This window comes from Pyrus communis, chromosome 3, assembly GCF_963583255.1.
Source record: "Pyrus communis chromosome 3, drPyrComm1.1, whole genome shotgun sequence".
Lineage (NCBI taxonomy): Eukaryota > Viridiplantae > Streptophyta > Magnoliopsida > Rosales > Rosaceae > Pyrus > Pyrus communis.
Genome location: NC_084805.1, coordinates 29,143,867 through 29,168,910, shown reverse-complemented (window position 1 = coordinate 29,168,910; position 25,044 = coordinate 29,143,867). Strand labels below are relative to the sequence as shown.

General features: G+C 35.8%; 3 protein-coding genes and 1 pseudogene across 3 annotated transcripts; all 4 read left to right on the top strand.

Moving 5' to 3' along the window:
* The first annotated feature begins 829 nt into the window (after positions 1-829).
* On the top strand, positions 830-1,730 carry LOC137728601 (antimicrobial ginkbilobin-2-like protein). The gene has a single exon (XM_068467336.1). The coding sequence runs from the start codon at positions 984-986 to the stop codon at positions 1,728-1,730; it is 747 nt and encodes a 248-aa protein (XP_068323437.1). The 5' UTR covers positions 830-983.
* Positions 1,731-1,993: 263 nt separating this feature from the next.
* Positions 1,994-3,791, top strand: LOC137727834 (cysteine-rich receptor-like protein kinase 10; annotated as a pseudogene).
* A 1,383-nt stretch (positions 3,792-5,174) lies between these two features.
* Positions 5,175-10,042, top strand: LOC137727830 (cysteine-rich receptor-like protein kinase 25). Its single transcript, XM_068466667.1, has 8 exons — positions 5,175-6,263; positions 6,346-6,450; positions 6,538-6,710; positions 6,853-7,063; positions 7,193-7,430; positions 7,522-7,672; positions 7,759-8,676; positions 9,907-10,042. The coding sequence occupies exons 1-7, from the start codon at positions 5,450-5,452 to the stop codon at positions 8,059-8,061; spliced, it is 1,995 nt and encodes a 664-aa protein (XP_068322768.1). The 5' UTR covers positions 5,175-5,449; the 3' UTR covers positions 8,062-8,676; positions 9,907-10,042.
* LOC137728599 (cysteine-rich receptor-like protein kinase 15) lies at positions 9,797-21,127 on the top strand. Its single transcript, XM_068467335.1, has 14 exons — positions 9,797-12,397; positions 14,992-15,948; positions 16,050-16,169; positions 16,272-16,462; positions 16,572-16,782; positions 16,879-17,116; positions 17,190-17,340; positions 17,420-17,715; positions 19,479-19,591; positions 19,672-19,862; positions 19,972-20,182; positions 20,272-20,509; positions 20,583-20,733; positions 20,813-21,127. The coding sequence occupies exons 2-14, from the start codon at positions 15,183-15,185 to the stop codon at positions 21,110-21,112; spliced, it is 3,177 nt and encodes a 1,058-aa protein (XP_068323436.1). The 5' UTR covers positions 9,797-12,397; positions 14,992-15,182; the 3' UTR covers positions 21,113-21,127.
* Positions 21,128-25,044: the final 3,917 nt, after the last annotated feature.

Below are 25,044 nucleotides of genomic sequence, written 5' to 3'. Positions count from 1 at the left end.
CTAAATTGATAGCTCCATAAATATTTTGGGGAAAAACGAAATTACACATAAAATTGGGGTGTAACAAAAACTGTTCGTTATCGATTTATAGGACTTCGTGCTTATAATCATAACTGTCATATTATAAATCACTTTATAAAGATCGCCTCTGCAAAAAAAAAAAAAAAAATAAATAAATTCAAATTAAGGTCGCTTAGTCATTGAACTGTATAAGAACAAATGAACGGAATTGGTAAAAATATTACGAATCGTCTATGTATTTGATCAAATAGTTGACTAAATGACCTTAGTTTTAATTTATTTATTTTGCAGACTTTATAAAGTAATTCATAATATGAACAGTTCTGATTATAAGCACAAAGTTATGTAATTCAAACATAGAGAGTTTTGAGTAGGAGTTCCTACTCATCATTGAGTAACCATCATTATTTCAATTTCTACATGTCCATTTAACCTGATTATATCCTATCTTCCGATAGCACTCATCACGTCGTTACCTTACCTCCAATTTTTTCTGCCAAATTCTATGCTAAAGTCCAAACACCTTATAATAAATTACTAGTACTTTCATGGCTGCTCCTTTTAAGTAGAATGGTCAAACAAATAGTTAGACTTACACTAAATACTCTAGACACATGAACTCTAAGAGAGTCACATTTTAATATAAGTGCGCCTTATATGCGACTAAGCTGCAAAGTCTTTGTTTATTCAACAATTAATCATATCATTTGAATACCATATGCTATTCCTGGTCTCTATCAACCTGCAGATCATGACTTTATTCAGCCGACTTGCGTCTTCGATCAGCCAGGAAGTTTCTGTAGTGTAATCAACGGTTAACCAGATAAAAACTTGTAGCCGGAACTTCACTGTCAAAACTGAAAAGTTATCAAAATCAATCATCAAATTGTTTCTTGCCATTGGCCTAATTCCGTGTTCACTGTGAACCCTTTCTAGAAATTGATAAAGATAAACTTCCTGTAATGCTTTTTGCAATCATTCCGCTGTTGATGCCAGCTGCCCTTTCTGCTACTGATCCCCTTACAAGTTTTTGTTCAGGTGGTGACAGAAAGAGCCAATTTGAAAGCAATCTCGAGCGGCTACTTGAGTCATTATCTTCCAACACTTCGATCAAAGGAGGTTTCTATAACGATACGATTGGAGATGGACGGGACGTAGTCTATGGACAAGCACTTTGTAGATGGGATGTTAACTCCACAGTTTGCCAAAACTGTGTCGATGAAGCAAGGAAGGAAATCTTCAAGAGGTGCAAGACAACGGATGCAATGATTTGGTACGAGCTATGTCAAGTTCGATATTCTTACCAGATGTTCTTTCAACTAATGGTCTACACCGGAAAGTATCCGGATAAGAATAATCGGGAGAAGAACGTATCAAAACCACACCATTTCAATGTTGTATTGACCTGTTTAATGATAAACCTCTCTGACGCAGTGGCGTTTAGTCCCTCCAAGAATATGTTTGCAACTGGGAAAATTAAATTTTCTGGAAAGGATACAATTTATGGCTTACAGCAGTGCACTAGAGACATTTCTGCAAGTGACTGCCATAGCTGTTTGAATTCTGCTCGCACAGATCTTTTGGGATGTTGCTCTTCTAAACAAGGTGGAACTGTTGTTAGTAGGAATTGCAATGTGAGGTTTGAGTTGTTCCCCTTTTTTAACGACACGTCAAATTCTTTGGTAATCCATCCACATTCCAAAGGTTAGTGACTTTAAAGTTTTCTTTTGTGAATTAATCATCTGTACATGCACATTTTTCATGGTAAATTGTGGCTCAAGGAAGTTCGTCCTATTAAAAAGCAGGGGACAGATTAAAGAATGGGAAGGCAGTTATACTTGTTTCTGCATCCATCATACTGTTAGCAGCCATTGTATTTTGTGCTGTCCATCTCCGGCGCAAAAAGGGATCAGAGGATGTCAAAGATACATATATCAAAACTAAAAACTTACTCTGAATTTTGTAGGATTACCTTGTAAGTTTTACTTATGATTTCTTTTTCTTTTTTTGTTTGCAGATGAAGTAAAAAACGAGCACGTACTATTACAAGATTTGGCAAGCCCCACTGGAATCACAATCTCAGAAGAAGGGATGTTCATAATTTCTGAGAAGCTGGCCTTCATGGATCTAGCTACTATAGAGATAGCTACAAATGACTTTTCGGATTTAAACAAGCTTGGACAAGGTTGGTACTGTTCACAAGGTAATGATAATATGTAGGGTAATGATACTATGTATTATGGTTCTAAGTAGGCTTAATTATGCAATAGTATTGATTCAATTATGGGCCGAAAAATGTATGTCATCTGATTTTGTCAATATTCTTTCAGGGTTTGCTACCAGATGGGAAAGAAGTTGCCATCAAAAGACTGTCGAAGAAGTCATGGCAAGGCTTAGAGGAGTTCAAAAATGAGGTGGTAACCATTGCAAAACTTCAACACAAAAACCTGGTGCGGCTCTTGGCGTGCAGCTTTGAGGGAGAGGAAAAGCTGCTTTTATACGAGTTCATGCCAAATAAAAGCCTTGATGTTTTTATCTTTGGTTTGTTCACCTTACTCTTCTGCTATTAGGTTCTTTTACTTTTACTTTCATACATCATATGAACACTGCACATGATAAATTGTACCGAATTTTCAGATTTGGAAAGACGAGCTGAACTCAATTGGAAGATTTATTACAACATTATTGAAGGCATTGCTAGAGGGCTTCTGTATCTTCATGAGGACTTGAGGCTTAGAATCATTCACAGGGATTTAAAGCCTAGCAATGTACTGTTGGACTATGAAATGGTTGCCAAAATATCAGACTTGGGCTTGGCAAGGATATTTTGTGAGAGCCAGAACACAGCTAACACTAAAAGAGTTGTAGGAACACTGTGAGTTTGCTTCTTACACCTCCCATATTTATCTTTAGAACATGCTAATGCTTACACTCGATTCTTGAAACAGCGGTTATATGGCTACAGAGTACGCAATGGATGGTCTATTCTCGGTCAAATCTGATGTCTTCAGCTTTGGTGTAATCTTGCTAGAGATTATTATTGGGAAAAGGAATAGTGGGTTCTATCTCACAGAACATGCCAAGACACTCCTTGCATATGTATGTTTCTTTGTCCACTTTGATTACTTAACTTAATTTATGTGGAATTAAAATATTTTTTCGGTTGAAATAATTGATAGGCATGGAGGCTATGGAAGGACGGAAAACAGTTGGAATTTATTGAGCCTTTGTTGATGGAAACTTGCCCAACAGCAGACGTTTTGAAGTGCATGAATATTGGTATTTTGTGTGTCCGGGAAGACCCTGCAGAGAGACCTACAATGTCAACTGTGGTTGTATTGCTGGGAAGTGAATCCATAGATCTTCCTGAACCAAAGCAACCGGCCATATTTGCTGTACGAAGAGTTGCCCTAATCAGTGAGTCTACAACTGATCCTGCTTCAAATGGGCTCACTTTTTCCATCATTTCGCCGAGGTGAACTAGCTCCGACTGGAATTCCATTTTGCTTCCTCAAGGCTGGTTCGAGTAATGCTTAAGGGGGCTCAAAAGTGGTTTGATCCTAGCTCTCGAGTGGCTATATATATTGCTGAAATAAAAACAAAAGCTTAATAACCCCAGTGAGTGAGGATCCTCAGGATCATCAAGGAATTCAGAAAACGTACCTTGTGAATTAATTCTTCTTTGCTCTCTTCGTTTACCTTGTGCCATATTATTTTAAACAGAAGGCTATTTGTCCAACTTCCCAAGCAATTTTAACATAGAAGGTAGAATGTGTCATGTTATATTGTGTTTTATGTATTCTAATTCACGCCAACCAAACAACAAGACAATGCATTCTCATCCCCCTAGAAAAAAAAAACAAGATTCGTTTTCCTTTCACTTTCATTACGTGAACCAAATGAGGCCTTAGGTTAACGAATCTAACTGGGTTTCTCTTGTAGTTGAAGATAGTTATAGTCAGGACCTGTAGCAACCACAAAAAAAAAAAAAAAAAAAAAAAACGTTTCATTTAATTTGAAGATGAATGAAATGAAAAACTGCCAAAAGAAAAGTTGAGGGTGTGAGTGATGTGATGTATAAGAGTATGCTAAGTCTAGAATTCGAAACTCTCCAATAAAAAAAAGAAAACAAAAAAGTGCAACAAGATAAAGTTTTAAAGCTTTTGGGCGTGAGAGAGTGCATTCGTTAGTTTGAAAGCCAAATATAGGTCAATTCGATACTTTCACAATGTAATGTTCTGGACTCATATGGTAAAAAGAACGGTTGAGTTCAAAAAAAATGTTTATACAGCTTTGAGCTTTGTTGGTTTTTTTTGGTTTAGATCAAGGTCCTCGCATCATCGACCTCAAACCTATGATACGATATGGTGATCCCAAAGACCAAATATCTCGAGCAAGTTCTTATGGGTCAATATGTATTCTGTAACAAGTGTATAACTAAAATCCCTTCTGCTTAATTAACCTATTAATTACGAATATGGCAATTATGATGATTTTGTTTATCTTCATATGCATGCTTAGCTTGCTCAGCTGCTCGGGTAATATTAATATTACCGCAAAAGTTTTTTATGACAACAGAGAATGTTGATGATGATTATGGAAGAATACTTAGAAAACTTGAGGAAGAAGAAGAAGCAAAATTCCGATCAAAATCACAGAGAGTATGCCTCTGCAAATTCTTCCATATATTTCGGGGTACTCACTGAGCATATGAGCTCATACAAAACAACAATATAACCGCTGGGATGTACATCTAAAAACTTTAATAATCTCAACATATTTTATACGAACGTATTAAGGTTTCAAATTATTTACGCTGATTAACTTAATGATAAAATAAATACGATCTAATAATCACATAAAGTATGTTATTAAAAAAAAATTCAAAATGTTGGGCATATTCAAGAGCCAAACTATTTTTGAAAAGTAAGTTACCAACATAATTTCAATTAGATTTTTCTGAAAATCAGGCATGCATACATGGAGAGTAGGTTAGGCAATGAAGTTTAATTCTTGTTGTGTGACCACAGAAAACACATGCTAATCTCGCATGTATATATATAAATAAATAAACCACAGAAAACATGTGTGACTATTTTATTATTTGATGGTTTGTGGAAGTCTCTATTATCTATTAGTTTTGAGTTAATATATCTTTCAACTTGTGGCGTGGCATTGACTGAATTACAAGCAAAACCATGACCAACTGTGAGCAATTTCCTGGAAAATACAGCCAGTCGAAGGCTTTGTTTTCTTAGAACTTTTACTGATGCGATGTTAACTAATTTAATTCAACAAGTCTTCCAAGAAACTACCTATCAATTCACAAAAATTCAATGGTGCTCGTACTCCGAGATTTTTAGCCATATTTCGAGCAGGAAGGAGAAGACTTAAGAGCTATATATAAAAGTTTCCCTAATCTTTTTCTATGATTAGAGATCAAAACATGGTTAATTTCCCTAGTGTTCCGAAAACAATCTCTCTTTTTTTGCTTTGTTTTCTCATCACCCTCCTTTTTGATCTTGCTTATGCTGATCCTGATCCTCCATACAAGTTGTGCTCAGATGGTCGCGGTTATGTTGAAAATAGTACGTTTCAGAAGAACCTCCAGAGCCTGCTCAATTCATTGCCTTCAATTGCTTCTGTCTCCAAGCTGTACAATACTTCCGCCGGAATTGAACCAGATAGAATTTATGGCCTTTACATGTGCCTCAATTATGTTACGAATGAGATATGTCACAACTGCATCAACACCGCGCATTTAGACATTGTTAGGATTTGTCCCAACTCAACAGAATCAGTTGTGTGGGAGGAAACGTGCCAACTGCGCTACTCCAATGTGAAGTTCTATGGTGAATTGAATGTGGCAGACAACATTGTGTCCGCTAACAAGAAAAACGTTTCAGACCCAAAAAAGTTTGAGAATACCGTAAAGGAGAAGCTGAGGGAGCTTACGAAGCAAGCGGCATATAATGCTTCAGCGAAAATGTATGCTACTGGAGATGTACAATTTGAAGATAAAGTGATATATGCTCTTGTGCAGTGCACTAGAGACTTATCTGGAGATGACTGTGACAAATGCCTTCGGCACGCCATAGAAGACGTTTTGAGAAAGTATTATTTCTCCATTGGTGCGCGGCTTATGAGCCGGAGTTGCTATCTGAGGTACGAGTTGTATGGCTTCTATAATGGTGCAACTGATGCTTCTATTTCCAGCTCTCCAAATAACAACAAAGGGGACGGTGAGTACTTTTAAGGTGTATGTCTATTTTGACGCTACAATGTTAAAAATTAACTGCAAATGCATACTTGTTTCCAATGAAGGTAGAGGATGGCGGATCGGAATCCTTACGGTTGTGTCAGCATGTCTAGCCATACTACTTTTGGGTTCCTGTGTCTATCTTGCAATAAGAAAAAGAAACAAAAAGGGTAATAATAATGCGTTTGGAAATGCTTTAAAGCTGATCATCTCTCTAATATATTTTCTGAAATCAGCTTTTCTTTCGATCTGTTCAGGGAGTAGTGAGATTTTAAGACAACATGTATTGTTCCCGGACCGAAGTTTTCAAGGCAGAAACCCGGAAGCTGAGGAATACCCCTATATCAGTTTGGCATCTATACATGCAGCTACGAATAAATTTTCTGATTCAAGTAAGCTCGGAGAAGGTGGTTTTGGGCCTGTTTACAAGGTACAAAGTAAAAGCAAATTGTTTCTTGAGCAAACTATGGACAAAAAGTTCACATATACGAAGATTAAATCGATATTTGCATTACTATCTTCCTCTTGTTTAGTATTTTCTGTTGTTTGATTTAAAATCTGGTTTTCCACAGGGTGTACTGAGTGACGGAAAAGAAGTGGCGATCAAGAGGCTTTCAAGCTGTTCTGAGCAAGGCTCAGTGGAATTCACGAATGAAGTTCGGCTGCTAATGAAGCTTCAACATAAAAATCTTGTTCAGCTTTTGGGTTTTTGTGTTGAGGGAGAGGAAAAACTGCTTGTCTATGAATACCTGCCAAACAGCAGCCTAGATGTCTTCCTCTTTGGTATGTTTTCTCATATGACCTCTCGAAAATTTCTGTATTTGGGATTTAACTTCAACTGTTTTATACTATTGCTAAGATTTTACAATCAGAAATATTTTAGTCTGTAAATTCTCCTCCAATGATGCTTAGATTCAGAGAAACGAGCGCAGCTTGATTGGAGTAGACGTGTAAACATTATAAGTGGAATTGCAAGGGGAATTCTTTATTTACACGAGGACTCTCGACTTCAAATCATCCATAGAGACCTGAAAGCTAGCAATGTTTTATTGGACGATGATATGAACCCTAAGATCTCTGATTTTGGCATGGCAAGGATCTTTGCAGGAAGTGAAGGCCAAGCAAATACGACTACAGTAGTTGGGACTTAGTAAGTGCTTCATAAGCATTTCTAAATTTTCTTTCCACTAGGAAACTTATGGTACTCAACATTTTGTTCTGGATTTTGGTATTGGAATCAGCGGATACATGGCTCCAGAATATGCAATGGAGGGAGTATATTCTGTCAAGTCTGATGTTTATGGTTTCGGAGTACTATTGCTTGAGATCATAACTGGGAGAAGGAACGCCGGCTTTCATCAAATAAAACGTGTTCCTAGCCTTGTAACATATGTAAGTTACTTCATGCACTTCTCTTAGAGCAAGAGTCTTTGCACTTAAACAGCAGCTTAATGCTTATCCAATTGACTATGATGCAGGCATGGAAATTATGGCATGACAGAAAAGGGTTGGAGCTACTTGACCCACTGCTGCTCGATTCATGTGATCCAGATGAGTTTCTAAGATATCTCCATATCGGATTGTTGTGTGTCCAGGAAGATGCATATGACAGGCCAACCATGTCTTTTATTGTTGTAATGTTGAAAAGTGAAACGGTAACTCTTAACCAACCCAAAAAACCTGCTTTCACCACGGGAATATTCGCTGACCATTATATTGAAACAGATGCTAGTAGTAGCTCTGTTAATGGTCTAACAGTTTCTAACGTCATGCCACGATAACACCATAAGATTCATCAATCTGCACAAAGTTGAAGCTTTCCTGTGGTTTCTTTGTAATGAAATTCCACACATTATACATGTACTAAAATTCAATTTTCTGGCACTGTTCAATAAAAGTGAAAGGGCGATAATACCCTCGATTTCTTCTTTGCTCTACAGTGGAAAGTCGGCTATGCTCTTCCCAGCCACGCGTCTTTCCTCGTTTGTTTGTCTGCTTGGACCGCATCTTTTTACCTTTTACCCTTCCACTTCGTTTTTCACCTTCATTCGTCCGTCTTTTGCTCTCAAATCCTTTCTTTTACTTTCGCAAAATAGTCTCACAAGAGATCCTGCGTTTGATTATTTTTTGCATTTAGTTTCCAGTCTCTCCCGGTATTGAATCCTTTGTTATTTGGCGTTTTGTTCTCATCTTGCCATCGTCCGGGCAAGAACTTTAAGGTTAGTTTGTTCTCAATGTTTTATCCTCATTTTGCGATCTCTAGGCCAAGAAATTTAAGGTCTTTGTTTTTGTTTTTGCTACGGATCTGCGGGTTGGGACAAATTTTTTGTGAAATTGGTCACTAATCGTATGCTGCCTCTTCAGATTATTGACAGAGAAATTATATTGAACTTGTGGTAAGTTTTAAAACAACTACGTGTAATTTTCGATTCTCAGTTTGTATTTGTTTTCAATTGATTCAAAGCATAGCATTAGAAAAAATATGTAATTATTGGGGGTTTTTGTTTTTGGTGGATTTAGAGTTTTGTTTAAGTTTTATTATTTTGGAGTTGAATTTGGTTGCTCCTTGGCTGTGGGGAGAGAGGACTGGTGCGTCATTTGGTGAAGAAGGGTTGGGGAAAGAGACAGGGGGTGTAAGGAGTGTGGTTGCAGATGAGAACTATCAATTTTCTATCTTTTCAATTTCTACAGAGCACCCATTTCCTTCCTGCAAATGGGTCTTACAAACTTCCACTCGGTTCTATCAATTTTGTTAGAATCAACAATTCTGCGGAGCATTTTTGCAGTGAATTTCGGCGACCCATTTGCCTAATTAGTTTGCAATTATATGGTATTTTAAAAAAGTTCAAAAATTAACTCACACATTCTCCACAAGCACCTGATTCTTCAAAATTTTCCAAAAATGGAGAACTGAATCACCCAATTTTCTTAATCAAAGAAAGAAAAAAAATAATAATCAGTTTTCTTTTTGGTCAAATTCGAAGACCCAATGAAGAAGTGAATTTTCTCAGAGGGGGGAGATAGAGAGCGCAGCGGGGGACTGACCTCTAAACGGCCAAGGCAGAAACGAATCACTTGATTTTTAAACTGCAATGATCAGGAATCTTAAAAACTTAGCAGTTTTTCTGAATGTGTTTTCTTTATCTTTTGGTTAAAAAATATATCTTTGTTAATCAATGTTACGAGGGTTATCCACTGAGTGGTGTAATGTGTTTAAATCTTTTTTTTTTAATTACTTTTGGCTATTTTTTTTCACTTCCTTTGTATCACTTAATTTTTAAGGTGTATTGATCAGGAAGGACAAAAACTTAACATTTTTTGTTGATGTGTATTCTTTTGTTTTGATTAAGAGATATATCTCTGTTTATCAATGTTATCGCTATGGGGTAATGGTTTTGCTGTATAAATTCTTGAAACTGTAATTCCCTCTTTGTCGTGTTAAAACTAAGGAAAAGTAATTAAAAGGATTTGAAAATTTTGAGTTTTAATGATAAGGACAAAATAAAGGGTAAAGTGAATAGTACCAGTATTGACTTTTTAGTATAAAAATATGATTTTTCGTTAAAGTGAACAGTACCGTGGACTTTTCGTTAAAACTTCCTTAAAACTATGCATTGTGATTGCAGGTTTTTAAAAACTTGACCTTCGCAGATTGTTCAAAAAGAAAGCAATTCTGCTATTGATCAGTATAAAGACGCAACAACAAAGTTACAAATAAAATGTCTCACATGATATATTTTGGTTTGGGTTTGTAATGTGTGATTTCTAATGTGGATTAATTACTTAAGTGATTTTGGATTATGATCATTGCATATTTTTTCGTTTCGTTATTCTTTGTTTTGCCAGCATTTTCTACAAATCTGTTTTATTGTGTTGGTGTGAAACTGTTTACATTATCAGACTGTTTTAATTGCTTTGCTAATGTCTTTTTATTTTTTATTTTATTTATATATATTTCTTATGTAGGAGTTATATGGACTTGGGGGACAAGAATTATAAATGCAATTATTGTGTGCTTATTGTTAGTTAAAAGAATCAAACAAACAATGAACCTATAATAAGTGAGGGATAACTCACTTCGACCCTGCCTCTATCATTTGTCTAGCATATTCTCATCTCAAAAGCATAAATTTACATAATTATCAGATTAAAGTTTAAGATGAAGAATTCCACTTTACTCAGAATCCGACAAGTGTTTCTTCCACGACACCCAACTTTAAAAGTCTTTGTTTGAATTGTCTATCTAACTTTTGATTTTGAGATCAGATTCCTGCTTAAAAGATAATAATTGTTCAAAAAGTGAGTGTGAGATTTTAAAAGTCTGTGTGTGAATTGTCTATCTAACTTTTGATTTTGAGATAAGATTCCTGCTTAAAAGATAATAATTGTAAAAAAAAATGAGTGTGAGATTTTAAATGTCTTTGTGTGAAATGTCTATCTAACTTTTGATTTTGAGATAAGATTCCTGCTTAAAAGATAATAATTGTTCAAAAAGTGAGTGTGAGATGACTCATCTCTACCCTACCATTATTATTTGTCTAGCCACCCCATATTCTTCATGGTTCATTGGTTTTCTTTTGTCAATATTTAACGTTTAAATTCGATTTTTGGTAACTTTTTTTTTTAGGGGAATTGGCTGTTACCAGTATAGATAATCATTATCTTCTTTTGGCTTGGTCTCAATACATGACCAATTGTTTGCCTGACCATTAACAAATTCAGATAGGAATACAAAAGTATTAGTAGAATTGTCTCTACTACAGATATACCCTCTCCACATGCCCTAATTAGCCAAAGTACACCTTAATGATACAGAAATGGTTAAATCTATCCATGTACTATTTCCATCACTCATTACCCGGATTTAACAATTTTTCTAATTCTAAGATGTTTTTTGGATCAATCAAAGCATATGGACAAGGTGTATCTTTGGTTGGAGCATTTGTATCCGTACTTTTAGATATCCATCTTAAACTTCTCAATAAACAGTTGAATACTTGATGATGTATATAGAGCAAGCCAAAAGAAGAAAGTTTTTATCTATATATTGTTAACAACGAATTCCTCTGAAGAAAAAAGATGAAAATGATGACATCTGAAATGCTTGATCAAATTACATCTCTATATTTTGCAGAGAAACCAAACCAAAGATATCTGATCCATCTTAGCACATATAATATCCCATTCTTATATGGCATCTTTTTTTAGATTAATCACTCCACAGATTTTAGACAAATTTATATTCACAAGTTCCAATTTGACAAAATATTTTATTGCCCCGTGTTATCTTTTGTGATAAACATATGAATGCACAAAAACAACCACACATGCCTTACCCATTTAGATAGGCATTTGTATCCATGTTTACACATCTATCTTAAATGCCGTCTTGCAAAATCCAGTGGTTAATTCCAAGTTTACTACCTAATGTGCTATTAGATACTTTTTATTGGATACTTTGTTTACAATTTAATAATTTGATTGCCCCTTGAGTTGCATAAACTCAGTAAAATTTTGAGGTTATAGACACTGAACTGCTGAATCTCTACAGTTTCTTTTGTTTTGTCCAATTGTTGTCATTATTCGAATTGGGTAATTTAAGGTTTTTTACTGTATTTATTTATTTACTGCTAAATTAGTGGGTCTAAACTCTTAATTGAATTGAGGAAAACAGAGAACTTGCAAAGCTTCGTCGAGAACATGCACCAGTTTCCTGCCATCCTGATCCTATATTTATTCCTTCATTTGGGTAACACAGCTTAATGAAATAAAATTTCAAAAATATATTAAGAGTATAATTTCACGCCTTTGATTCGAGTTTAAAAATAACATTTACATTCACAGTGTGTCTTTTGCTCAGTAGATAAACAACTGTAAATGAGCTTGACTATGTCAAATTGAATGTTTTAGTGCCCGCCACCTATTTAATAAAAGATAGCGTCAAAACTCCTCCAATATGTGTTCAAGCTGTCCCCCTTCTATTTCTAATTTATATTGTTTCCTTACACTCAAACCATAACACTAAATTCCCAATTTCTTGCCCACAATGATGTGTCTTATATCTCATGGAGAAGCTGTCAAGTCCACCGCACTGTCCAACTTTTTTGCCCACTTCAGGTACTGCTTTTAGCATCAAAATCCTATGCATGCCTAACCTTTCTTAGCATTTTCAGTTGTTTTAGTGCAATGATGTGCATGAATTAATACAACATAAACTTACATAGTTTGGGAGCTCAACCATTGAGGTTTCTAACTGGGTTTTGATTGTTTCACTAAACTTTTATACGTTTCAATTTTCATTGTTTGGTTAAACTTTTATGCTTCATGGTGCCTGTGAAATATAAGTTCACCATTGGTACATAACTAAGATTGGATTTGATATCATTCCGGTTTGATTCGTTCAACGCTCTTGATTGTTATTTTCAAGCCAACTACTACATTTTCCAACAAATTTACAACAACCAAGCTGGATTATATGGCCAGTTTCCGTCAAATTATATCACTATTGGTATTCCAGCTGCCCACCTTATAGAAATTACAAGGTTTGCTCCACTCTATACTTGTTTGATACATTTAATTCAAATTTGTATATTTAGGTAAGAAACAAAATTTTATCTATTCCTTGAGTTAGGTAGAGTTGTAAATAGATTGAGTTAAGCAGAGTTGTAAATATAACTTTCTACATGTTTTATGCTGTTTAAAAACCCGCAACATCGCGCGGGCACCGTTGCTAGTGTTATCTATACCACAAAGTTTTGCCTAGTTCTGTTGTGTGAATATTATTAATAAGTACAGATTACTGGCAGTTTAGCTGATACAAATTGCTAAGAACAACTGGTTTATTCCTTTCTAATGAGAATTAAAAATGTGACACCAAGCTAATAAAGCTTCTAGCTTTGCAAGGGTCAGGAGAGGAAAATTTAATGTACGCAACATTATCCTTACTTTACAAATAGACACCACGACTTGAACCTGTGACCTTTCAGTAACAAGTCACAAAGGAGCAACTTTTCTGTTGTGCTAAGACTCGCCCTCATTTCTAATGAGTTTTGATGGTTTTTATTTATTTTTGAATCGTTCTAATGGATTTGATTCATGGAATTTGAATTCATTTCATTTTTTTTTTCTTTTTATTTTTTTTTTCTTTTTTTATTTTTTTATTTTTAAATTGCGTTTGTTTGTCAACCTCTACCCGAACCAACCTGGAAATGGCACTGATAGCTTGTTTACTAATCTGTAATAATCATTATGATGGAGTCCACTGGCAGCAAATTAAAGCTAGTTTTATCATAACTTGACACTAGGTATAAAACTATGATATCATTAGTAATGTTCATTGATTTGAATTCACTGTTAAGATGGCGGTAATTATATTCAGGTTCAAAAGTAGTCAACATAATATAAAAAATTAGTAATTAATTAACGACTAAAACTAGGGGCTGCGTAATCTAGGAAAGGGATGCTCTCCAGATCCTTTCTTCTTAATCCATCAAATCAGAGAATTTGTGCTGTTAAAATTTAATTCAATAATTACAAATAGGGATCCACTTTAAAAGTTATAATAACTTCAACCGTTGGATTAAATTTTAACGGTACGGATTTTCTAAATTAATGGATTAGGAGTAAAAGGATCCCGTTCCCTTAATCTGATGTTTCATTTGAAATAAGCTGATTTGAAACCTTGTTAATTTCAAATTCTACATGTCCAAGTCACCCCATAAGAATTTGAGCGGTCAAACAATTAGTTAAATAAAGAGACACAACTTTGTCTAGCCAATCCTTAATCTCACACTTTAATCAAGTGCTGTAAGCATGACTTAATTACATGTGATCAAGTTGCAAAGTCTTTGATAATTCAACAATTCAAATCGAATATAATAATTTTCTCCACAAAAAAGTCGAATAATACTTTGCTACTCAAAAGATAAGTAGGGGTTCATACTCAAAACTGTTCGTTGTTGATTTATAGGACTTCATGCTTATAATAATAATTGTCATATTATAAATCATTCTACAAAGATCACGTTTGCGAAAAGAAAAAAAAAAATCAATTAAAATTAAGATCGTTTAGTCATCGAACTGCATAAGAACAAATGAACGGAATCGGTAAAAGTATTACGAACTGTCTATGTATTTGATACAATAGTTGACTAAACGACCTTAATTTTAATTTTTTTTTTTTTTTTTACAGACTTTATAGAGTGATTCATAATATAAACGGTTCTGATTATAAGCACAAAGTGCTGTATTCGAACACAAAAAATTTTTGAGTAGGAGTTCCTACTCTGAGCATGATTTCAATTTCTAGAGGTCCATTTAACCTTGATTGTATCCTATCTTCCTATAGCACTCATCACGTCGTTATCTTCACCTCCAATTTTTTCTGCCAAATTCTATGCTAAAGTCCAAACAGCTTATACTAAATTACTAGTACTTTCATGGTTGCTCCTTTTAAGTAGAATGGTCAAACAAATAGTTAGACTTGCACTAAATAGACTCTAGATACATGAATTCTAAGATGGTCACATTTTAATACAAGTATTTTAAGCATACCTTACATGCGACTACGATCAACAGTTAATCATATAATTTGAATACCATATGCAAAGTCTCCGTTTAAGCATACCTTAGCTGCAAAGTCTTTGTTTAATCAACAGTTAATCATATCATTTGAATACCATATGCTATTGCTGGTCTCTATCAACCTGCAGATCATGACTTTATTCAGCCGGCTTGCGTCTACGATCAGCAAGGAAGTTTTCGACGTGTAATCAACGGTTAACCAGATGAAAACTAGTAGCCGGAACTTCACTGTCAAAACTGAAAAGTTATCAAAATAAATCATCAAATTGTTTCTTGCCATTCGCCTAATTCTGTGTTCACTGTGAGCCCTTTCTAGAAAATGGATAAAGATAAACTTCTTGTAATGCTTTTTGCAATTATTCTGCTGTTGATGCCAGCTGCCCTTTCTGCTACAGATCCCCTTACAAGTTTTTGTTCAGGTGGTGACAGAGATAGCCAATTTGAAACCAATCTCGAGCGGCTACTTGAGTCATTATCTTCCCACACTTCCCCCGCAGGAGGTTTCTACAACGATACAGTTGGAGATGGACTTGACATAGTTTATGGAGAAGCACTTTGTAGATGGGATGTCAACTCCACAGTTTGCCAAAACTGTGTCAATGAAGCAAGGCAGGAAATCTTCAAGAGTTGCAAAACAACAGATGCAATGATTTGGTACGAGCTATGTCAAGTTCGATATTCTTACCAGATGTTCTTTCAACTAATGGTTTACACCGGAAAGTATCCGGACAAGAACAATCAGGAGAAGAACGTATCAAATCCACATCATTTCAATGATATATTGAACTGTTTAATGATAAACCTCTCTGAAGCAGCTGCGTTTAGTCCCTCCAAGAATATGTTTGCAACTGGGAATATTAAATTTTCAGGAAAGGATACAATTTATGGCTTACAGCAGTGCACTAGAGACATTTCTGCAAGTGACTGCCATAGCTGTTTAAATTCTGCTCGCACAGATCTTTTGGGATGTTGCTCTTCTCGACAAGGGGGAACTGTCGTTAGTAGGAATTGCAATGTGAGGTTTGAGCTGTTCCCCTTTTTTAACGACACGTCAAATTCTTTGGTAATCTATCCACATTCCAAAGGTTAGTGACTTGAAAGTTTTCTTATGTGAATTAATCACCTGTGCATGCACATTTTTCATGGTAAATTGTAGCTCAAGGAAGTTCGTCCTATTAAAAAGCAGGGGACAGATTGAAGAATGGGAATGCAATTTTACTTGTTTCTGCATCCATAATACTGTTAGCAGCCATTGTATTTTGTGCTCTCCATCTCCGGCGCAAAGAGGGATCAGAGGATGTCAAAGGTACATATATCAAAACTAAAAACTTACACTGAATTTTGTAGGATTATCTTGTAAGTTTTACTTATGATTTTATTTTATTTTTTTAAAATTTTTTTTTTGCAGATGAAGAAAAAAACGAGCACGTACTATTACAAGATTTGGCAAGCCCCACTGGAATCACAATCTCAGAAGAAGGGATGTTCATAATTTCTGAAGAGCTGGCCTTCATGGATCTAGCTGCTATAAAGATAGCTACGAATGACTTTTCGGATTTAAACAAGCTTGGACAAGGTGGGTTTGGTACTGTTTACAAGGTAATGATATTATGTATTATGGTTCTAAGTAGGCTTAATTATACAATAGTATTGATTCAATTATAGGCTGAAAAATGTATGTCATCTGATTTTGTCAATATTCTTTCAGGGTTTGCTACCAGATGGGAAAGAAGTTGCCGTCAAAAGACTGTCGAAGAAGTCATGGCAAGGCTTAGAGGAGTTCAAAAATGAGGTGGTAACCATTGCAAAACTTCAACACAAAAACCTGGTGCGGCTCTTGGCGTGCAGCTTTGAGGGAGAGGAAAAGCTGCTTTTGTACGAGTTAATGCCAAATAAAAGCCTTGATGTTTTTATCTTTGGTTTGTTCATCTTACTCTTCTGCTATAATGTTTCTTTACTTTTACATTTATACATCATACGGACACTTCACATGATAAATTGTACTAAATTTTCAGATTTGGAAAGACGAGCTGAACTCAATTGGAAAATTTATTACAACATTATTGAAGGCATTGCTAGAGGACTTCTGTATCTTCATGAGGACTCGCGGCTTAAAATCATTCACAGGGATTTAAAGCCTAGCAATGTACTGTTGGACTATGAAATGGTTGCCAAAATATCAGACTTTGGCATGGCAAGGATATTTTGTGAGAGCCAGAACACAGCTAACACTAAAAGAGTTGTAGGAACACTGTGAGTTTGCTTCTTACAGCTCCCATATTTATCTTTAGAACATGCTAATGCTTATACTCGATTCTTGAAACAGCGGTTATATGGCTCCAGAGTACGCAATGGAGGGTCTATTCTCGGTCAAATCTGATGTCTTCAGCTTTGGTGTAATCTTGCTAGAGATTATTAGTGGGAAAAGGAATAGTGGGTTCTATCTCACAGAACATGCCAAGACACTCCTTGCATATGTATGTTTCTTTGTCCACTTTGATTACTTAACTTAATTTCTGTGAAATTAAAATATTTTGCGGCTTAAATAATTGATAGGCATGGAGGCTATGGAAGGATGGAAAACAGTTGGAATTTATTGAGCCTTCGTTGATGGAAACATGCCCAACAGCCGAGGTTTTGAAGTGCATGCATATTGGTCTTTTGTGTGTCCAGGAAGACCCTGCGGAGAGACCTACAATGTCAACTGTGGTTGTATTGCTGGGAAGTGAATCCATAGATCTTCCTGAACCAAAGCAACCGGCAATATTTGCAGTACGAAGAGTTGCCCCAATCAGTGAGTCTACAACTGATCCTGCTTCAAATGGGCTCACTCTTTCCATCATTTCGCCGAGGTGAACTAGCTCTGAGTGGAATTCCATTTTGCTTCCTCGAGGCTGGTTCGAGTACTGCTTGAGGGGGCTCAAAAGTGGTTTGATCCTAGCTCTCGAATGGCTATATATATTGCTGAAATAGAAACAAAAACTTAATAACCCCCAGTGAGTTAGGATCCTCAGGATCATCAAGGAATTCAGAAAACGTACCTTGTGTATTAATTCTTCTTTGCTCTCTTCGTTTACCTTGTGCCATATTATTTTAAAAAGAAGGCTATTTGTCCAACCTCCCAAGCAATTTTAACATAGAAGGTAGAATGTGTCATGTTATATTGTGTTTTATGTATTCAAATTCACGCCAACCAAACAACAAGACGATGCATTCTCATCCCCCTTAGAAAAAAACACAAGATTCATTTTCCTTTCACTTTCATTACGTGAACCAAATGAGGCCTTAGGTTAATGAACCTAACTGGGTTTCTCTTGTAGTTGAAGATAGTTATAGTCAGGACCTGTAGCAACCAAAAAATAAAAAAAAACGTTTCATTTAATTCAAAGATGAATGAAATGAAAAAGTGCCAAAAGAAAAGTTGAGGGTGTGAGTAATGTGATGTATAAGAGTATGCTAAGTCTAGAATTCGAAACTCTTCAATAAAAAAAAAAACAAAAAAGTGCAACAAGATAAAGTTTTAAAGCTTTTGACCGTGAGAGAGTGCATTCGTTAGTTTCAAAGCCAAAGACAGGTCAATTCGATACTTTCAATGTAATGTTCTGGACTCATACGGTAAAAAGAACTGTTGAGTTCATAAAAAATGTTTATACAGCTTTGAGCTTTGTTGGTTTTTTTTTTATTAAGATGAAGGTCCTCGCATCATCGACCTCAAACCTATGATATGATATGATGATCCCAAGGACCAAATATCTCGAGCAAGTTCTTATGGGTCAATATATATTCTGTATCAAGTGAATTAGATTTAAACAGAGAATGCTGATGATGATTATGGAAGAATACTTAGAAAACTTGAGGAAGAAGAAGAAGCAAAATTCCGATCAAAATCACAGAGAATATGCCTCTGCAAATTCTTCCATATATTTTGGGGCACTCACTGAACATATGAGCTCATACAAAACAACAATATAACCGTTGGGAGTGAGAGAGAGAGGTACAACTCTAGATTCAATCTTAGTCATCCATTCTACACTACACTGACATTAGAACACTTGTCACATATCAAACCCCATGAGACTTAACTAACGCATTACATTTTGATCACATAAGTTCAGCCTATGAGCTGAAGCATTACACTAATCAAAACTTGTAATCTTCTTCATATCAGTTCATCAATTTATACATCAACACTCCCCCTAAATTGTGAACTGATTTCACTCCCAATAGCTCTCTGAGATGACAGAATTGATCTTTGGCAAGAGCATTTGTGAATATATCTGCTACCTGTTCTTTGGTTGAGCAGTACACCAAGTCAATGATCTCATTCTGCAAAGCCTCCTTGATAAAATGATATCTCCTGTTGATGTGTTTAGTCTTCTGGTGAAAAATAGGGTTCTTAGTGATTGCAATGGCAGAAGTGCTATCACAGTTTAGTGGAGTCGCAATGTGAGATTTGAGCTGTTCCCCTTTTTTAACAACACGTCAAATTCTTTGTTAATTTATCCACAGTCCAAAGGTTAGTTCCTTGAAAGTTTTCTTTTGTGAATTAATCATCTGTGCACTGCATGCACATTGTGGCTGAAGGAAATTCTTTCTATTAAAAAGCAGCGGATAGATGGAAGAATTGGAAGGCGGTTATACTTGTATCTGCATCCATCATACTGTTAGCAGCCATTGTATTTTGTGCTGTCCATCTCCGGCGCAAAAAGGGATCAGAGGATGTCAAAGGTACATATATCAAAACTAAAAAATTATTCTGAATTTTGAGGATTACCTTGTAAGATTTACTTATGATGTTTTTTTTGCAGATGAAGAAAAAAGCGAGCAAGTACTATTACAAGATTTGGCAAGCCCCACTGGAGTCACAATCACAGAAGAAGGGATGTTCATAATTTCTGAAGAGCTGGCCTTCATGGATCTAGCTACTATAAAGATAGCTACGAATGACTTTTCGGATTTAAACAAGCTTGGACAAGGTGGGTTTGGTACTGTTTACAAGGTAATGATACTATGTATTATGTTTCTAAGTAGGCTTAATTATACAATAGTATTGATTCAATTATAGGCCGAAAAATGTATGTCATCTGATTTTGTCAATATTCTTTCAGGGTTTGCTACCAGATGGGAAAGAAGTTGCTGTCAAAAGACTGTCGAAGAAGTCATGGCAAGGCTTAGAGGAGTTCAAAAATGAGGTGGTAACCATTGCAAAACTTCAACATAAAAACCTGGTGCGGCTCTTGGCATGCGGCTTTGAGGGAGAGGAAAAGCTGCTTTTATACAAGTTCATGCCAAATAAAAGCCTTGATGTTTTTATCTTTGGTTTGTTCATCTTACTCTTCTGCTATAATATTCTTTTACTTTTACATTGAAACGGACACTTCACATGATAAATTGTACTAAATTTTCAGATTTGGAAAGACGAGCTGAACTCAATTGGAAAATTTATTACAACATTATTGAAGGCATTGCTAGAGGGCTTCTGTATCTTCATGAGGACTCGCAGCTTAAAATCATTCACAGGGATTTAAAGCCTAGCAATGTACTGTTGGACTATGAAATGGTTGCCAAAATATCAGACTTTGGCATGGCAAGGATATTTTGTGAGAGCCAGAACACAGCTAACACGAAAAGAGTTGTAGGAACACTGTGAGTTTGCCTCTTACAGCTCCCATGTTTATCTTTAGAACATGCTAATGCTTATACTCAATTCTTGAAACAGCGGTTATATGGCTCCAGAGTACGCAATGGAGGGTCTATTCTCGGTCAAATCTGATGTCTTCAGCTTTGGTGTAATCTTGCTAGAGATTATTAGTGGGAAAAGGAATAGTGGGTTCTATCTCACAGAACATGCCAAGACACTCCTTGCATATGTACGTTTCTTTGTCCACTTTGATTACTTGACTTAATTTATGTGAAATTAAAATATTTTGCGGCTTAAATAATTGATAGGCATGGAGGCTATGGAAGGACGGAAAACAGTTGGAATTTATTGAGCCTTCGTTGATGGAAACCTGCCCAACAGCTGAGGTTTTGAAGTGCATGCATATTGGTCTTTTGTGTGTCCAGGAAGACCCTGCGGAGAGACCTACAATGTCAACTGTAGTTGTATTGCTGGGAAGTGAATCGATAGATCTTCCTGAACCAAAGCAACCGGCAATATTTGCAGTACGAAGAGTTGCCCCAATCAGTGAGTCTGCAACTGATCCTGCTTCAAATGGGCTCACTCTTTCCATCATTTCACCGAGGTGAACTAGCTCTGACTGGAATTCCATTTTGCTTCCTCGAGGCTGGTTCGAGTACTGCTTGAGGGGGCTCAAAAGTGGTTTGATCCTAGCTCTCGAGTGGCTATATATATATCGCTGAAATAAAAAAAAACTTAATAGCCCCCAGTGAGTTAGGATCCTCAGGATCATCAAGGAATTCAAACGTACCTTGTGTATTAATTCTTCTTTGCTCTCTTCGCTTACCTTGTGGCATATTCTTTTAAAAAGAGGGCCATTTGTCCAACTTCCCAAGCAATTTTAACATATAAGGTAGAATGTGTCATGTAATATTGTGTTTTATGCATTCAAATTCATGCCAACAAAACAATGCATTCTCGTCCCCCTAGAAAAAAACACAAGCTTCGTTTTCCTTTCACTTTCATTACGTGAACCAAATGAGGCCTTAGGTTAACAAACCTAACTGGGTTTCTCTTGTAGTTGAATATAGTTATAGCCTACATGGGGTCTCCAGGGATTTTGGTAATTTCATTGGTTTTGGTTTCAGGGCCTGTAGGCTGTAGCAACCAAAAAATTTAAAACGTTTCATTTAATTCAAAGATGAATGAAATGAAAATTGCCAAAAAAAAAAAGGTGAGAGTGTGATGCAGTGCATGAAAGAGAAATTCATTGAGCTATCATATTTCATGGCTAATTTATATTTTGGTAAGACTAGGAAGTTGTGTTAGCGTTTAATTAAGCACAGTTGGCTAGCCTTTTTAAAATGTTAGAATTTTGTAGGTGTTTTTTTTGGGGGGGGGGGGGGGGAGGTATGTGAATGAATTTATGAACAAAGTTTGCCTCTTTATCTTAGTCTCCTTCTCTAGTAGTGCTATTGTTGGAATTCTGGATGAACGGTCGGAGCACCGTCCTCTGATCATGAAATACAGAGCAGGTGCAGAAATGGTTAGTGACAACTGACAAAACAGATGTTGTCTCAGAGACATTTTCACAAGCACGTTCAGGGCATGCCAGACGACACAGAGGAACTATAACTATTTCCAAAGCGCAACGGAAACAAGCTTTGAACGCATTGAAGATGTGGCGAGTAGCCGAATGCCGCTGCAAGGCTTCTCAGAGCGACTGCCATTGACTGAGGTCCGAAGAGGGAAAGCCCGTTTGTATTTGAACCTGCGTATCCAGTATCCACCGTGTTTGACCGGAAGGGCTTTTGTAATGGAGGTTATCTTCGTCTCCTAATTTTACGTTGGGCCAACATACATAGGTGTTGGGCTTTGGGCTTGAAAGTCCAAGCCTATAGATTATTGAGAACATGTGCAGGTTGGATTGGAAATTTCGATTTTGATCAGTTCTTACCAAGTTGGCAACGAAAATTTTCAATTTTGGTGCACCCGAATGGAATTTGACATTCAAAATTCTGAAATAATATGGATCGTAACTGGGATGTACAACTAAAAACTTTAATAATCTCAATATATTTTATACGAACGTATTAAGGTTTCAAATTATTTACGCTAATTAACTTCTTGATAAAATAAATACGATCTAATAACCATATAGGGTATGTTGTAAAAAAAAATTCAAAATGTTGGGCATATTTGTCACATTCCCGCCCGGGGCAGATCACTTCCCGGACCCGCTCCACCACCGTAGCACGATATTGTCCGCTTTGGGCACCCCAGCACACCCTCACGGTTTTGTTTTTGGGAACTCACACGAGAATTTCCCAATGGGTCACCCATCATGGGAATGCTATCGCGCGCTACTCGCTTAACTTCGGAGTTTCCATGGAATCCGAAGCCAGTGAGCTCCCAAAAGGCCTCGTGCTAGGTAGGGATGAGAATATACATATAAGGATCACTCCCCTGGGCGATGTGGGATGTCACAATATTCAAGAGCCGAACTATTTTTGAAACGTAAGTTACCAACTTTTTTGAATATTTTATTGTTTTTTATTTATTATCATTATTTATTTATGGGAGTTTTAACGAAAAATCCACAGTACTGTTCACTTTAACGAAAAACTACATTTTTACACTAAAAATTCAAATATGGTACTATTCATTTTACCCTTTATTTTGTCCTTATCGTTAAAACTCAAAGTTTTCAAGCTCTTTTCATTAGTTTTTCTTTTATTTATTATTATTTTTACGATAGAATTGAATGAAAATGAAACTCATAATTTCAATTAGATTTTTCTGAAAATCAGGCGTGCATACATGGAGAGTAGGCTAGGCAATGAAGTTTAATTCTTGTTGTGTGACCTATTGGACATGCTAATCTCGCATGTATATATAAAAATAAATAAACCACAGAGAACATGTGTGACTATTATATTATTTGATGGTTTGTGGAAGTCTCTGTCATTATCTATTAGTTTTGAGATAATATATCTTTCAACTTGTGGCGTGGCATTGACTGAATTACAACTAGATCTGGCATTTTGGACCCGATCCGTTAATATTAGTATTTGGGTGGATGCTTAACGGGTGGGGTCACTAACAGGTGAACCCGTTAAATAACAGATCACTTTGGGTCAACCCGTTAGCATTCATTAGTTGAGGATGTTTTAGTAATTTCAGTAAAATCTTAACAACAAAAAATTAACTATGCAAAAAAAATAATAATAATAGTTGTTAACGGGTGAAACAGATGACCTGTTAGCTTAACGGGTCGGGTTCGGGTGACCCGTTAACCTTAACAGGTTGGGTTCGGATGACTCGTTAACCTAACGGGTCGGATTGAACCCGACCCGTTTACAGGTCTAATTACAACCATGACCAACCGTGAACAATTTCCAGGAAAATACAACCAGTCGAAGGCTTTGTTTTCTTAGAATTTTTAGTGATGTGATGTTAACTAATTTAAGAGAGTTTTAACGAAAAGCCTACAGTACTGTTCATTTTAACGAAAAACCACATTTTTACACTAAAAGGTCAATCATGTTACTATTCACTTTACTCTTTATTTTGTTCTTATCGTTAAAACTAAAAGTTTTCAAATCATTTTCATTAGTTTTCCTCTAATTTAATTCAACAAGTCTTCCAAGAAACTACCTATCGATTCATAAAAATTCAATGGTGCTCGTACTCCGAGATTTTTAACCATATTTCGAGCAGGAAGGAGAAGACTTAAGAGCTATATATAAAAGTTTCCCTGATCTTTTTCTATGATTAGAGATCAAAACATGGCTAATTTCCCTAAATTTACGTTGGGTCAACAAACATTGTTTGAACCTGCGTATCCAGTATCCACCATGTTTGACAGGAAGGGCTTTTGGAATGTAGGGCATTTTCGTCTCCTAAATTCACGTTGGGTCAACAAACATTGGTCTTGGGCTTGAAAGTCCAAGTCAATAGATTATTGAGAACAGGTGCAAGTTGGATTGGATATTTCGATTTTTATCACTTCTGACCAAGATGGTAAAGAAAACTTTCAATTTTGGTGAACCCAAAGGAAATTTGACCTTCAAAATTCTGAAATAATATGGATCGAAACTGGGATGTACATCTAAAATTTTTAATAATCTCAATATATTTTATAGGAACGTATTAAGATTTCAAATTATTTACGCTGATTAACTTCATAATAAAATAAATACGATCTAATAACCACATAGAATATAGGGTAAAGTACAAAAAACTACCTCAACTATTGGTGTCACGACACTTTCATACCTCATATTTTAAAATTGATAATGTCATACCTCATCTTTAGAATTTGGTCCAATGTTATACCTTCCATTACTTGGCCGTTTACTTTTCAGTTAAATGCTGACGTGGCTTGATTCGGGGTCCACTTTCTATTAAAAAATCATTAAAATATTATTAAAAACTAAAAAAAGAAATATTTAATATTATTTAAATATTAAAATAATAATAAAAAGTAAAAAAGAAAAAAAAAACCATCAGTTTGTCCCTCCCCTCCCCCTCCTCTCTCTTCTCCCCATCTTCATTTTCT

Bases quoted from the DNA above. Each gene is read 5' to 3' on its own strand.
- LOC137728601 (XM_068467336.1), top strand. From the start codon at position 984: ATGCTTTTTGCAATCATTCCGCTGTTGATGCCAGCTGCCCTTTCTGCT.
- LOC137727830 (XM_068466667.1), top strand. From the start codon at position 5,450: ATGATTAGAGATCAAAACATGGTTAATTTCCCTAGTGTTCCGAAAACA. The intron at 6,264-6,345 runs GTGAGTACTTTT...TTTCCAATGAAG, and splicing joins AAATAACAACAAAGGGGACG to GTAGAGGATGGCGGATCGGA. The intron at 7,431-7,521 runs GTAAGTGCTTCA...TATTGGAATCAG, and splicing joins ACTACAGTAGTTGGGACTTA to CGGATACATGGCTCCAGAAT.
- LOC137728599 (XM_068467335.1), top strand. From the start codon at position 15,183: ATGGATAAAGATAAACTTCTTGTAATGCTTTTTGCAATTATTCTGCTG. The intron at 16,463-16,571 runs GTAATGATATTA...ATATTCTTTCAG, and splicing joins GGTTTGGTACTGTTTACAAG to GGTTTGCTACCAGATGGGAA. The intron at 19,592-19,671 runs GTACATATATCA...TTTTTTTTGCAG, and splicing joins GGGATCAGAGGATGTCAAAG to ATGAAGAAAAAAGCGAGCAA.